The 13,229-nt window shown below is 47.8% G+C and overlaps 1 protein-coding gene and 1 long non-coding RNA gene across 4 annotated transcripts; both read left to right on the top strand.

The window, feature by feature from the left end:
- Window positions 1-7,099: 7,099 nt before the first annotated feature.
- LOC143824349 (uncharacterized) lies at window positions 7,100-9,625 on the top strand. Of its 3 annotated transcripts, none has more exons than XR_013226758.1 (3): window positions 7,100-7,240; window positions 7,474-7,566; window positions 8,852-9,625. It is a non-coding gene; the product is annotated as an uncharacterized LOC143824349 (long non-coding RNA). The 3 variants fall into 3 exon arrangements; XR_013226759.1 differs by having other exon boundaries at window positions 7,100-7,274; XR_013226760.1 differs by lacking the exon at window positions 7,100-7,240 and adding an exon at window positions 7,263-7,360.
- A 73-nt stretch (window positions 9,626-9,698) lies between these two features.
- On the top strand, window positions 9,699-11,629 carry LOC143824800 (uncharacterized). The gene is made up of 3 exons (XM_077312505.1): window positions 9,699-9,717; window positions 9,916-10,078; window positions 11,144-11,629. Exons 1-3 carry the CDS (start codon window positions 9,699-9,701, stop codon window positions 11,466-11,468), a joined length of 507 nt encoding a protein of 168 aa, XP_077168620.1. The 3' UTR covers window positions 11,469-11,629.
- Window positions 11,630-13,229: the final 1,600 nt, after the last annotated feature.

Here is a 13,229-nt window from a genome sequence, read left to right as displayed (position 1 = left end):
TGGCTTTACTAAAAATTGTTCTACTCTAGACCACTGTTTAGCCCTCTATTCTCTTGCCGACAAATATCTTCATACAGGTAGGAAGAAACTCTATGCAGCTTGGATTGGGAAAAAAACTGGTAGCACCAACAACTGTCCCAAATGAAACTTGGTGATCACTTTTGGTAGAAAGGTAACACTAGGGCGCAAAATAACCTTGTCCCGGAATACCTGCAGAAAGGGGGGGTCCATGGACAAGCAGGTTTCAAAGGTACGTCCTCGTCAGACAACAATGGTGAACTGTGCAATCTCAACCTCAGCAGCGAATGTCGACTTCGAGGTACCGAGGCATCTCTGTGGGTCTCAGCTGAAAGCGGGAGCTCCACTGCCACCGAAGATAATCTCTCAACGCCGAAGGCTCTTGAGCCCGAACCAGCACCTCTGTCCACGTCGAGGGGCCCCTTGTTGGCGATACAGCGGCATGCTCCGCGGCCGACACAGAAATGGCTTCTCGGACTCGAGACTGTCCTCTCGACCCCGTGTCCGATCTCGGTGGGGAGGGGGAGATCTGTCTTCTGGTCCTCTTAGACATGGATAGAGAGGTTGTCGAGAGGCATTTAGCTGAATTGGATGAGTTCAAATCCCCTGGGCCGGATGAAACGCACCCGAGAGCGCTCAAAGAACTTTCTGGAGAACTTGCAGAACCCTTGTCCATCATCTTCGGGACCTCTTTAAGGACTGGAGATGTCCCGGAGGGCTGGAAGTGAGCAAATGTTAATCCGATCTTCAGAAAAGGGAGGAAGGAAGTCCCGGGAAACTACAGACCAGTGCGTGTGACCTCTGTTGTGGGGAAGATAATGGAGCAGATATTAAAGGGATCGATCTGCAAACATCTGAAAGACAATTTGGTGATCCAAGGAAGTCAGCATGGATTTGTCTCCAACAGGTCCTTTCAGACCAACCTGGTTTCCTTTTTTGACCAAGTAACAGGTTTGCTGGATTGTGGAAATTCGGTTGATGTTGTTTACTTGGATTTTAGTAAAGCTTTTGATAAGGTTCCCCATGATGTTCTGATGCATAAATTGAAGGACTGGATTTTCAGATAGTTAGGTGGATAGGGAATGGGTTAGAGAACCGCACTCAAGAGTCGTTGTCAATGGTGTTTCATCAGTCTGGAGGGAGGTGCTCGGCCCGGTACTTTTCAACATATTTATTAATGATCTAGATGAGGGGGTGGAGGGACTACTCATCAAGTTTGCAGATGACACCAAATTGGGAGAACTGGCAAATACTTCGGAAGATAGAGACAGAGTTCAACGAGATCTGAACACAATGGAAAAATGGGTAAATGAGAACAAGATGCAATTTAATAAAGATAAGTGTAAAGTTCTGCATCTGGGTCAGAAAAATGAAAAGCATGCCTACTGGATGGGGGATACGCTTCTAAGTAACACTGTGTGTGTACGAGACCTTGGGGTACTTGTGGATTGTAAACTAAACATGAGAAGGCAGTGTGATGCAGCGGTAAAAAAGGTGAATGCCATTTTGGGCTGTAACAACAGGGACATCACACCAAAATCACAAGAGACTCCCATTGTATACAGCACGGGTCAGACCACACCTGGAGTACTGTATGCAGTTCTGGAGGCCTCACTTCAAGAAAGATGCAGATAAAATTGAAAGGGTACAGAGGAGAGCGACGAAGATGATCTGGGGCCAAGGGACCAAGCCCTATGAAGATCGGTTGAGGGACATGGGAATGTTCAGCCTGGAGGAAAGGAGGTTGAGAGGGGACATGATAGCCCTCTTTAAGTATTTGAAAGGTTGTCACTTGGAGGAGGGCAGGATGCTGTTTTCGTTGGCTGCAGAGGAGAGGACACGCAGTAATGGGTTTAAACTACAAGTACAACGATATAGGCTAGATATCAGGGAAAATAAATTCACAGTCAGAGTAGTTCAGCAGTGGAATAGGCTGCCTAAGGAGGTGGTGAGCTCTCCCTCACTGGGAGTCTTCAAGCAAAGGTTGGATACACACTTTTCTTGGATGCTTTAGGATGCTTAGGTGTGATCCTGCGTAGAGCAGGGGGTTGGACTAGATGGCCTGTATGGCCGCTTCCAACTCTATGACTCTATAATTCTATGACTAATGGCCCGATCTAGCAGGGCTTTTCTCTTATCAGAGGAAGTCCTTGGCCTCTGAGCCCTGTTGCTGGTTGGCCACTGTGAGAGTCAGGATGCTGGACTAGAGGGACACGCACTGGTCTGTTCCAGCAAGGCTCTTCTTACATGTTCTTCACCAAACCAGACTTAAAGGAATTTTGCAAGACCTACTTGGGCAGAAGATGATTTTGGGGGGAAAGAAAGGCAAAACAGGACAGAAACAACAATCAAATGGACATCCCCCCACCCCCTGCCTCTTACCTTCACCAAATCGGGCACGGGGCTCCTCAGCATGGTTCTTAGTATGCGGACGGCACACTTGGTGTTGTGGATAGTGTCGTGCCTCATGCCTCTGATGGCCATCAGAATGAAATCCATCTGCTCCTCAGGACGGAGCAGTTTCTTGAAAACCTGGAAAGCAGGAGATGAAAAGGAAGCCAACAAGAGGTTCAACCACAGAGCAGGAGGGGGCTTCAGCCAGTGTGCGCATGGGAGGGGGGTAATGTATATTGCCTTGCACCCAGGGATTCACTAGAAGGAATCTCCACACCTACAGGTAAGGCTGCATGCTCTGGACTGGGAAATTCCAAGAGGTTTACGGAGTGGATTCACAGAAGAGCAGGGGTTGGAGAGGAGACGGGTCTGGCTCTTTTCCAAATGAATACATGAATGAATAAAGATTTCAGGAGAACCAGGCGTTGGTGGGGAGGTATTTTCCCCCCAGTGGGAGCCAGGATTGTCCAAGGTATTGAGATTCGTTAGAAGTAGCTCTTAACGCCTTGGCCTCTATGCCCTGTTGCTGGCCCCTGAGAGAAGAAGCTGGAGTAGATGGACCTTCACTGTTCTGATCTTTTGATGTTCTTATGGAGTCCTTGGCCTCCATGCCCTGTTGTTGGCCCTCCAGAGGGACTGGCTGGCCCCTGATTCCCTACTTCTCCCCACAACAGACACCCCATGAAGTAGGTGAGGCTGAGAGTCCTCTGTGGTAATGGCTCTGCGAGAACAGCTCCATGAGAACTGTGGCTGGCCCAACATTGCCCAGCTGGCTGTGCGTGTGGAGGAGACATGGGGAACTCAGCCTGATTTCCAGAGTAGAGCTCATTGGCCTTAACCTCTATACCAAACTGGAACTGGGAGGGAAAGCAGGTGCTGGAAGGGAAGGCAGCATGGTGTGGTCCAATCTCATCAGATCTAGGAAGCTCAGCAGGGTCAGTACTTGGAAGGTAGATCACCAAGGAAGGCTCTGCAGAGGAAGGCGATGGACAACCACCTCTGCTTTTCCCTTGCCTTGAAACCCCTTTGCTGGAGTTGCCATAGGTTGGAAGTTGATGAGGGTAGGAACTTAGAAGGGAGACCACCAAGGAAGGCTCTGCAGAGGAAGGCAAAGGCCAGGCACCTCTGCTTCCCATTTCCAGAACCATTCAGTTCCAAGTGCAGTCCGGCATCACCTAACCTCTTGGAGCTTGCAGGCACCTTTGAAATCTTGACTGAAGGCAGTGAGCCTCACCCCAATATGGCTGCCTCTGGAGGCGGAGCCAAGCCAAAATGGCTGCTGTAACTTGGTGTTTTGCTAAGACCCAAATCTCACTATGGCTACTTGCATCACATTCAACCACTGGCAAATCATGATCCTTCCAAAGCTTCTTCACAGAGTCACAGGATCTGTGTGCCAGCGCCATGTGCCATCTGTAAAGGTATTTCTCAAGGCTGCAGTTCTCTACCTTGATCCGTGGCCCTCCTTGCCCCTAGGGGGCTCCTTCTCACAAGGATGCCCACAGTCATCTTGGGAGACTCTGTGTCTCCGGTGTCTCTTTGTTAGGAGCACAGGGCTGGCCTCGATTTTCTTAAAGACACAGAAGTTGCCATCCAACTCCAACCGGATCTCTGTCTCCTCATCTTGATTCGCCATTCCTCCCCTTGCAGCCAGCTGGATGACCTTGGGCTAGTCACAGTCCTGTTAGATCTCAGAGCATTTCTGTCAGGGTTCTCTCAGCCCCACCTCCCTCATGGGCCAGGCGATCTTGGCAGCCCTACCAGGGATCCCCTGCTGCTAAGGTGCTTCTGTGCTCTGAGGGACAGTCCTGCAGCATCCCTGAACCCCAAATGTGCAAACTGCAGGATTTGACAAGAATGCGGTCACCATGGTGGCGTAGCTCCCGTCGGAGAACCAGGCCAGCCAGAAGGTCTTTTCTTCTTCCCACTCCTTCATTAGAGCCTGGTACTTCGGACTGTCCACAGTCAGGTTCCTGCCTGAAAGAGGGGACACAGCACCGAGGACTCTCTTAGGACCATCGGGGTCTCTTTCTCTCTCCCCTCACCCCCACATATCCAGAGGTCGGTGTTGGGATGGCCACATTTGGAAAATGCACCGAGTCATGTCTGACCCTTGGGGTGACGCCCTCTAGCGTTTTTATGGCAGACTCAATACGGGGTGGTTTGCCGGTGCCTTCCCCAGTCATTACCGTTTACCCCCCAGCATGCTGGGTACCGACCTCGGAGTGGTGGAAGAGATGGGTAGGTCGATGGTACCAGAGGGTGAGAGCCGACGTCCTGGTAACCTTTACCAGACCAGTAAAGATAGATTGGTTGAAAAGGGTAGGCTTGCTGTGTCCGTACACCCGGCACAGACACACATGTCACACGTGTGTGTGTGTGTGGGGGGGTCTACCTCAATCTGTCTGATAACTACAAATACCTCCACAGCCGTTGAAGGACTAGCAGGATCCCCAGAAGCAGCACAGGTGGCATTAAAGTACAGGTCAACCCTATGAACAGTTCTGCAGAAGAGAGCTCCTCCACAGGCATTTGGTAGAGGAGGTCGATCTGAACCACCACTTCCCAAGGGCCCTCCCCCCCTGAGCCTCCCTCCTATGGCACCCACCCTAATTCCGTCCAACCCACTGGGCTCTCAGTAGGAGTCACTTCAATGTTTAATTTTTCTACGGTTCCATGTTGCTGGTTGTTTCACTTCATTCATTATTGTTAATCTAAGTTACCTGCTGTTTTGTTTCTGCTCTGTTTCACGCAAACCACCCTGAGCCTTCGGGGAGGGCGGTATACAAATATATATATATATAATATAATATAAATAAAATACGAGGGGCCAAAGGCTACAGAGATACCCCCTCCCATTGGCTGGTTAAGATAAGTTGACCAGATTTTAACATTAGTAAAGCGGGACACCACTGACCAGGGGGGTTCTTGATTAAAAATTTGGTCTATATGGAGTAGCAAAAAGTTTAATAGAACACAAAAATAGTATTGTAATATACATATTTTTAATTGCAACATAAGTACCATTTGCCAGGTACCCCCAGATGCCCCTCCAAAAGTGGGGCAATCTGGTCACCTTAGGTTAAGAGCCCCAGGCCTCAACCAACCCCAAGGAAAGCTACCACCTGGCCACTGCTACTTTCCCTCTGCAAACCCCCCCCCCCACCACCCTAGGGAAGACTTCCATCACTTAAACAATGCCACAAGTATTTTTTCAAGTATTGAAAAAGCCCATTATTCGAAGACTCCAGTGCAGTTTTAACAGATGTATCCTAAGCCAGTGGATCTGTCTGTTTGGGTTCCATTACGACCAGACAAAATTGGCTATGGATTAACCAGACTGTTATGGCCCCTGGGCCAGATTTGATTCCTCCCAGCATTTGATAGGATAATAGGATAGGATAATACCGGATCAGAGGCAGCATTCATTCATTCATTCATTCATTCATTCATTCATTCATTCATTCATTCATTCATTCATTCATTCATTCATTCATTCATTCACCCACCACTCCCAGCCAGAAACAACCCTCCTAATTATCATCCTCTTAGCCTTTTCTCTGTTTTGGGTAAATTGTATGCTTCCCTTGTGCAAATTAAATTGGATAACTGGATCCAGCTAGGGACGCCATCTTCCAGGTTGTTCGCAGAGTTCAAATATGCGAGACAGAGGTGCACCTGCAGCTTAAAAAAACACAATAGTTTTCTTGAGAAGAGAAACAATCTTTGTGAGTAAGAAAGGAGAGACGGAGAGTCCTAACTAATGTACTGGAGGGGAAAGCAGGCAGGAAGTGTACTCAGGGAAGCAGAACATTTCTAATCCAGCCAATCAGGACATAGGAGCGTGTTTGAAAAATACCAGAAAGTTCCTAATCTAAGCATGCTGACTACGTATCCCCTCTGAGTATTCCAACACAGGTGGCATGTGGAGATCACCGGCAAGTGCTCTTTAGACAGCCAAGATCAGTTCCTCTGGAGAAAATGACTGCTTTGGAGGGTGAACTCTATAGGGCCTTATATCCTGCTCTCCCCTCCCCAAAGCTCACCTGCCCCAGATCTCCAGGTATTTCCCAACCCAGAGATGGCAGCCTCAGACGTAGGCAACTGAGATTTTGGGTCTGGAACGGATAGGCTTCAGGAAAAATAGCTCTGTTTTGCACCACATGTTAGTTTTGTCTTGTTTGATTTCATCTTCTCAAAAGGGAAAGCTCAATATGGTATTTATCAACTTTGATTCAGCGTTTGATTCAGTTTCCTGAACAGAAGAAGTCCCAACGGTACCTCTGACCCTCGTATTCCTAATTAACAACTTGTTAAGCATTCCTCGTTGAAATGCAATATAATTTCCAAGATTTCTACATCGGTTAGTCAGCAAGTAGGCGTACGACAGGGCTGTGTTCTGGCTTCCTTCTATGTTCCTTCCTCTTAAGTTGGCTTCCACTGACCCGCATGCCCCTAAGTTGGCCACTAACCCGTTTCCCGTGCTTTTATACGCTGAACGCGCTCTCTCGCTTTCACTCCCTGCAGCCGGCATGAGTCAAACTTTAAAAACATTTGCTGAGCGCCAGTAAGTCTGAATGCTTTCCCGTCCTTGCCGTATTATCTCACACTGGAGCAGTCTGTGGCGTCGGAGTGGAGAACCAAACGGAAAAGAAGGGAATAGGTGCCTTTTCCTTTTCCTTTCTGACTGATAACAACCTAAATCAGGAGCAAGTTCCTGTATAAGATTTACACTCAGGCCGTGCAGGAAGCATTCTGCCAGCAGTCACTGGAGAGAGAGAGAGAGAGAGAGAGAGAGAGAGAGAGAGAGAGAGACCAAACCAATCAGGTGACACAATGATCCTGGCCAATCTCAAGCTTAGGTAGGTGAGCAGGTGCTCCATCCCTGCTCCCAGCCCCTTTGCCTGGCAAAGCATGCAACTCTAAACCCCGATCTCCGTTTCCTCACGTAAGGCTTGCGGCAAGAGAGGGGATCTGCTGGAATTCTAGCTATTCCCCAGGACTGGAAAAGCTGACCTGATAGTCCAGTGGCCTTTAATGTGTTTGCTTCCTCCCCGACAGGTGTGCGAGAACGACAATGATTGTCCAAAGGATCAATTCTGTTTCCGGTCGCTGCTTGCATCCCGGTGTCAGCAGTGCAAGGCTGAGGATATGGTGAGTACACCGGGGTAAAGACAGAGATGCAGAAAACCTTTATTGGCATAGAATTCGATGTGCATAGACAACAAAAAGTAAAAATTCCGATCAGAGGCATATGAAAAGCAATGAAAGTACCTTATAACAGAGTACATCGGGGTATGCTTGACAGAGCATTGTTTGCATGCGGCTTCGATGCTGCATCCATTGTGGGAACATGGTCTTTCCCCTGAAGGGAAGTGCTGAACATGGGCGGTCCTGTGACTCCCACTTGCCAGCAGGCCACGCCATCCACTGTGTAACGCACGCATGTCGGAATGGCCTCTGGTTTTTCTGACGCAGCAAATTTTTCATCTCCATGGAATGTTCTCCTCCTGATTCCGTGCGTACATCTTGAAATTGAAGTATGCAAACGGTAAAGTCAGAACCAGCATAGACTTGGACATGACAATGCAGGGACTTTAAATGTAGACTCAACATTTAATGGCATAAGTGACTTTAAAAGTATTGCATGAAGGAACAGAAGCTATGGCTCCCCCCTGGTGATATTGCCTCCTGGAGGGTTAGGTGTCCGCAAAATGTCATATTATAATAATCTGAAATCTAATATCCGAAAAATGTTCAGATTATATTAACCCTCGTTGTGCAAACTTATAAAGTGAAAAACATAGACACAGCCCACATGATACAGAGTAGAGAAAGCAGCCAGTGAGATTTTAAAAATTCTGCACAAATAACAAAAATAGGTCCACTTATCAAATGTAAGTCTCCTTCTCCACAGCTGCTAAAAAGCTCTAGTGTGTGCCAGTAGCTTCTGAGCACGTAAAGGTAAAGGTATCCCCTGTGCAAGCACCGGGTCATGTCTGACCCTTGGGGTGACGCCCTCCAGCGTTTTCATGGCAGACTCAATACGGGGTGGTTTGCCAGTGCCTTCCCCAGTCATTACCGTTTACCCCCCAGCAAGCTGGGTACTCATTTTACCGACCTCGGAAGGATGGAAGGCTGAGTCAACCTCGAGCCGGCTGCTGGGATTGAACTCCCACCCTCATGGGCAGACAGATTCAGACAGCATATCGCTGCCTTACCACTCTGCGCCACAAGAGGCTCTGAGCACATACGAAAGCTTAAATGTACAGAAGCTACTGACACATACCATATCACTCTGGGGTTTCTCAAAGCCTGAAGAATGTTTCAGGGGTTTCTCAATGGTAAAATAAAAGTTGAGAAAGGCTGGAATAGACTATTGGGGTGTTTCAAGGAACGGGGTACAAGCTCCCTGCACCTCGCTTGTCCTGTCTCCTAGACTTGCCTAAAGGATGGCGAATGCTGCTTGGGTTACCTGTGCGTCTGGGGCAAGTGCGCAGAAGGTGTGAGCCAAGGAGAGAGTGGGGCGAGATGCGACCCAAACAGAGACAAATGTGCTTCAGGATTGTGCTGTGCCACCAGCAGCTGTGAGATGCCTTTACATGCTTCCCCTTTTGCTCTCCCCGGAACTCATGGCAGATTAGTGATGCAATAAAAGGGGGCGCTTTGGACAGTCTGATTACCCCAGATGTTACTTGCTGGGGGGCATGGCTAGGCATTACATTTCATGGATACAGCCTCTGCAAAAAGGCAATAACCTTTGTGGCCACTGAGTTTTACTGGCTTCCCCTTGGCCCCCATGGACCCTCATCCGGTCCTTTCGGTTTTGATTACTAGATCTTAATCCTCTTTGGGGGACGTAAGGACATATGTCTGCAGCAGGAGTCTTCAGGCTTTTCGTTTTTTAGCACTGTTGGGTATGACTACAAAATGGCTGCCGCAGGAGGGACCGCCAACTCCAAAATGGCTGTCACAAGAGGCGGAGCCAACCACAAAAGGTTAGGAAGTGAGGTCCAACATAAGTGTAACAGCAACTCTTCAACACTTCGGGGCCGAAAGTCTGTTTGGGAGGATGCCTTTAAAAGAAACATTGTTTGAAAATATTTTTATGCATACAACAATTTACCATCAGATGCAGCAAAGAGCCTTATGTTTTGGTGGCAGCAGATGCTGAAACAATGGTTAAAAAGTCAACACAGGGAATCCAGCCTCCAGTGAGTAATCAGAAATCCTGGCAGGCATCAGAAAGGGTGCCAGTGCCATATTGAGGACCTCTGATCAGGACAATGCTACCTCCTAACAATAGCTTTGAGAAATTCTTGCCTACATTTCCTTGAATTTCGCTGAGAATTAAGCCAACATTTCTTGACTATCCAGAGAACTTCTCCTGCAGAAACCCCATTCATTTCAAGTAGGGCTAACAGAGGGGACGTTCGGCACTTCTTTTGATCGCTGCATTTTGCACATGTAAGGTTTCCCAATTTCTGCCCTGTCTCCTTGCAGCTTTATCATTTCCAGTCTGCGCTCCATATCCGAAAGTAGGAGAAGCATGCCAGGCACCTAGCACAACCTTCTTTGGGCTGATGGGCTGGGGTAACCAGGCGGCATTTGCCAAATCCGGGCAGTATTGTCCATGTGCCCAGGGCTTGCAGTGCAGAAGTAAAAGGTCAGAGGATTAATTCTGTCAAAAGAATCCCCTTCCTTGTTGTGTCACTTAGTTCTAAAATGAACAGAAGGCTCTTTTAAAGTGGCTCCTGCTGTTTCAATTAGCTGATTCTCGTTTACTCCTAGTTGTGGCTGGATTGGGCAGATGGGATTTAATTCCCGATTTCTTTGCTAGAGCGATGCATACCATTTTTAGAATGTTTTTTTTTCTAGTGTTGCAATTGTGTGTGATCGAAAATAAAAATAATAATGAGAAATTGCTTTGCAGCTGCAAAGAGAAGATCAGCCTGGCAAAACTCCTGCCATGTCAACAGAAAGCAGCTGAACATGCTGATAACGTTGGCCATTCAGTCGCGTCCAATTTGTGGCGAGCCTATGGCTCAACTGTGGTCATGGTTTTTGATCTTGCACTCTTCTTTTAGTTCTATAATGCTCTGTCCGGTGTCCGTTTTGATTGCATCTAACCACCGTGATGTCAATCTGGTTTCCTTTTTCCACTGACCAATCCTAGCATAATTGCCTTCTCCGTTGAGCTGACATAGTGATAGTTTCGTGCTTTTCGCCTACCAGTGATATATTAGGATTTATGCGCTATAGTATTTCCTTGTTTGTAACTTTTGCTGTGCACAAAATCAGTGGAAGCCTTCTCCAACACCAGAAATCAAACAAATGGACTCTCCTCTTGTCTGTTTTCAATGTCCAATTTTCACAGCTATAAGTGGCTATTGGAAATACGATAGATCAAACTAATCTACATTCGGTAATCAGGTTTATGTCCTTGTTTTTTCACGTTTGGTTCATGTTCGTCATTGCTGAACAACCCAGAGCAATTCAACATTTTATTTCCATGATGAAAATAGCCCTGGGATTGCAAGCATTTTGCTGTTCTGAGCAAGGCATGCAGGCACTACGATCTCTAACCAACCACAAATTGGGTCTGAGAAAAGAAGGGCAAACAACACAGAGAACACAGGAATGCAACAGATTTGCACCGGGATGAAATGATACTACATTTGTATGTCTCCCACTAATCCCACTTCTGCCACCGTGTTCCCTTCCCTCCTAGATATGCCGTTTCTACATGTGAAAAGCCAGAGAACAGCATGGAGATCAACAGCCTCGGTGTACAGCTGCCTGTTTTACAGCCTATCCTGTTGAACCGGAACAAGGAGGAGGCTTACTATTGTGACTCGAGGCCAGAGGGCCAACTGGCCATAGTCAGCCTGCCCAGAGGCCTTTATTCTATGGAAGATGCTGAGTTGAGTGAAGACTACGAAGAGAAGAGACTGTCTCCATGGGAGGAAAGGGACGATCCCAACCGGTCGGATTTCCAGGAACTCGAGCAGCTGGCTGACCAAATGGGACAGTACTTTGGACCCGGCTTTTACTAACTTTGAGGGTTTTTTGCCTGAGACTTTCACAGCTTGCTCCTCCTCCTTGCCATCCTCATCTTTCTCCTTTCCCTCTTTGGCCTTGCCCCTCCTATCCCACTGACGTCTACGTTGTGCATGACAAACGTTTGTTTTTGTTAATAAAACCATTAATGTGACAATGCTGTTCTGCTTATGCTTTGACCGTCATTCTTAGGCTTTCCGGCGAAGGAAAAAAATCGGATCCCGTTTCATTAATAAACAAACAAAACCCAAACCCTCTAAGGCAGTGGTCCCCAACCTGCGGGCCATGGCGCCGGGCCGCGGCTCCCTCTCCCCGCCCCCCCCCCCGCAGTAAAAGACTTCCCTGGCCGCAAGCTTCTTACTGCGGGAGGGCGAGGAGAGGGAATCAGGGCTGGGCTGCGCCCGCGAATTGCGCATGCGCAATTTGCAGGCGCGGCCCGATGCGCGGGTGCGGCCCGTGGGCGCAGCCCGATGCCCTGCCGGTCCCCAGCCTCAGAAAGGTTGGGGACCACTGCTCTAAGGAACCTTGAAGATGGGAAGACCTGTGGGCAGGAAACAGAATGGCAAGGCTGCAGAAAGAAATAAAAGGGGCAATTATGAGGGGTCAGAACATTAATATGGGTCTTCGGTCTTCTGTCTCTCACATTTAGCCCATCTAATATGATTGATCTGCAGCATAAGATTGTTTATGTTTATGTTCCATGTGAATCGCCCTAAGGGGAGGGTGGTATAAAAATATAATAAATAATAGGCCTGACAACTAAAGGTAGAGTATATTGGTCAGAAAGTTTTCCATAGAAAAATATCGCATCAGAAAAATGTGATTTAGAGAATAGAAAACAAATTCCACAATACATCATGGGGGTTGACGGGAAAGGTTTTTACATGCCACTTTTTTCTACCAGGTGTCTTAAGGCAGCTTGCAGTCGCCCTCCCTTTCCTCTCTCCACAACAGACACCCTGTGAGGGAGGTGAGGCTGAGAGAGCCCTGAGATTACTGCTCGGTCAGAACATCTTTATCAGGGCTGTGATGAGCCCAAGGTCACCCAGGTGGTTTCATGGGATGCTATATAAATTTTAATAATAATGATGATAGAGATACCAGCCTCCACTTGAAACCAAGAGATCCCCTGGAATTACAGATCAATCAATCAATCAAACTTTATTACAGTCGTTCAGGCCAAGTTCTATTAAGTCAGTACATAAGAGACCAAAAGAATATGGTCGTTTAATGGAATACAATTTAAAACAGATCATAAAACAGAACTTAAAACTATGCTACTTTGGAGCATCAGAGTTTTATGGTGGTGACACAAAATGTGGCCAGCTGTAACTGGGGGGACTCATCACCTAGCAGCCTCTTTGCTCAATCTACATCACGATGTTCTGGCAACTTTTTAAGGAGTGCTTTTTAAGGAGTGGTTCGGAATTGCAGGTCTTTCCCAGAGCACATTGATCAGTCCCTCCGGACAAAATGCTTTGGAGGGTCCCCAAATCTCCAGCACTTTCCCCAGCCAGGATCTGATAACTCACCCGCCAGCCCATCTTTGGCCATGGGAAACGTGGCAAACCTAGACAGGCTGCAAAAGGGGAGGAAGGATAAAGTGCTACGGGGGGAGCGAAAACGGCACAAGACAGCTGATGGACCCGCGAGAAAATGCAGACGGGAAAGAGGGATGAGCGTGCAAAGGATCCGGGTAGGATGCAAAAAATAAATAAATGGGGCAGCTGAGGAATGGCAGGATGCCAAGGGGGATG

Source organism: Paroedura picta, chromosome 15 (assembly GCF_049243985.1).
Source record: "Paroedura picta isolate Pp20150507F chromosome 15, Ppicta_v3.0, whole genome shotgun sequence".
NCBI lineage: Eukaryota > Metazoa > Chordata > Lepidosauria > Squamata > Gekkonidae > Paroedura > Paroedura picta.
This window is presented reverse-complemented; position numbering and strand designations above follow the sequence as displayed.

What these genes read in the sequence shown, in the direction of transcription:
- LOC143824800 (XM_077312505.1), top strand. An exon ending in TTGCAGTGCAGAAGTAAAAG is followed by an intron (nt 10,079 to 11,143) that starts GTCAGAGGATTA and finishes CTTCCCTCCTAG; the next exon opens with ATATGCCGTTTCTACATGTG.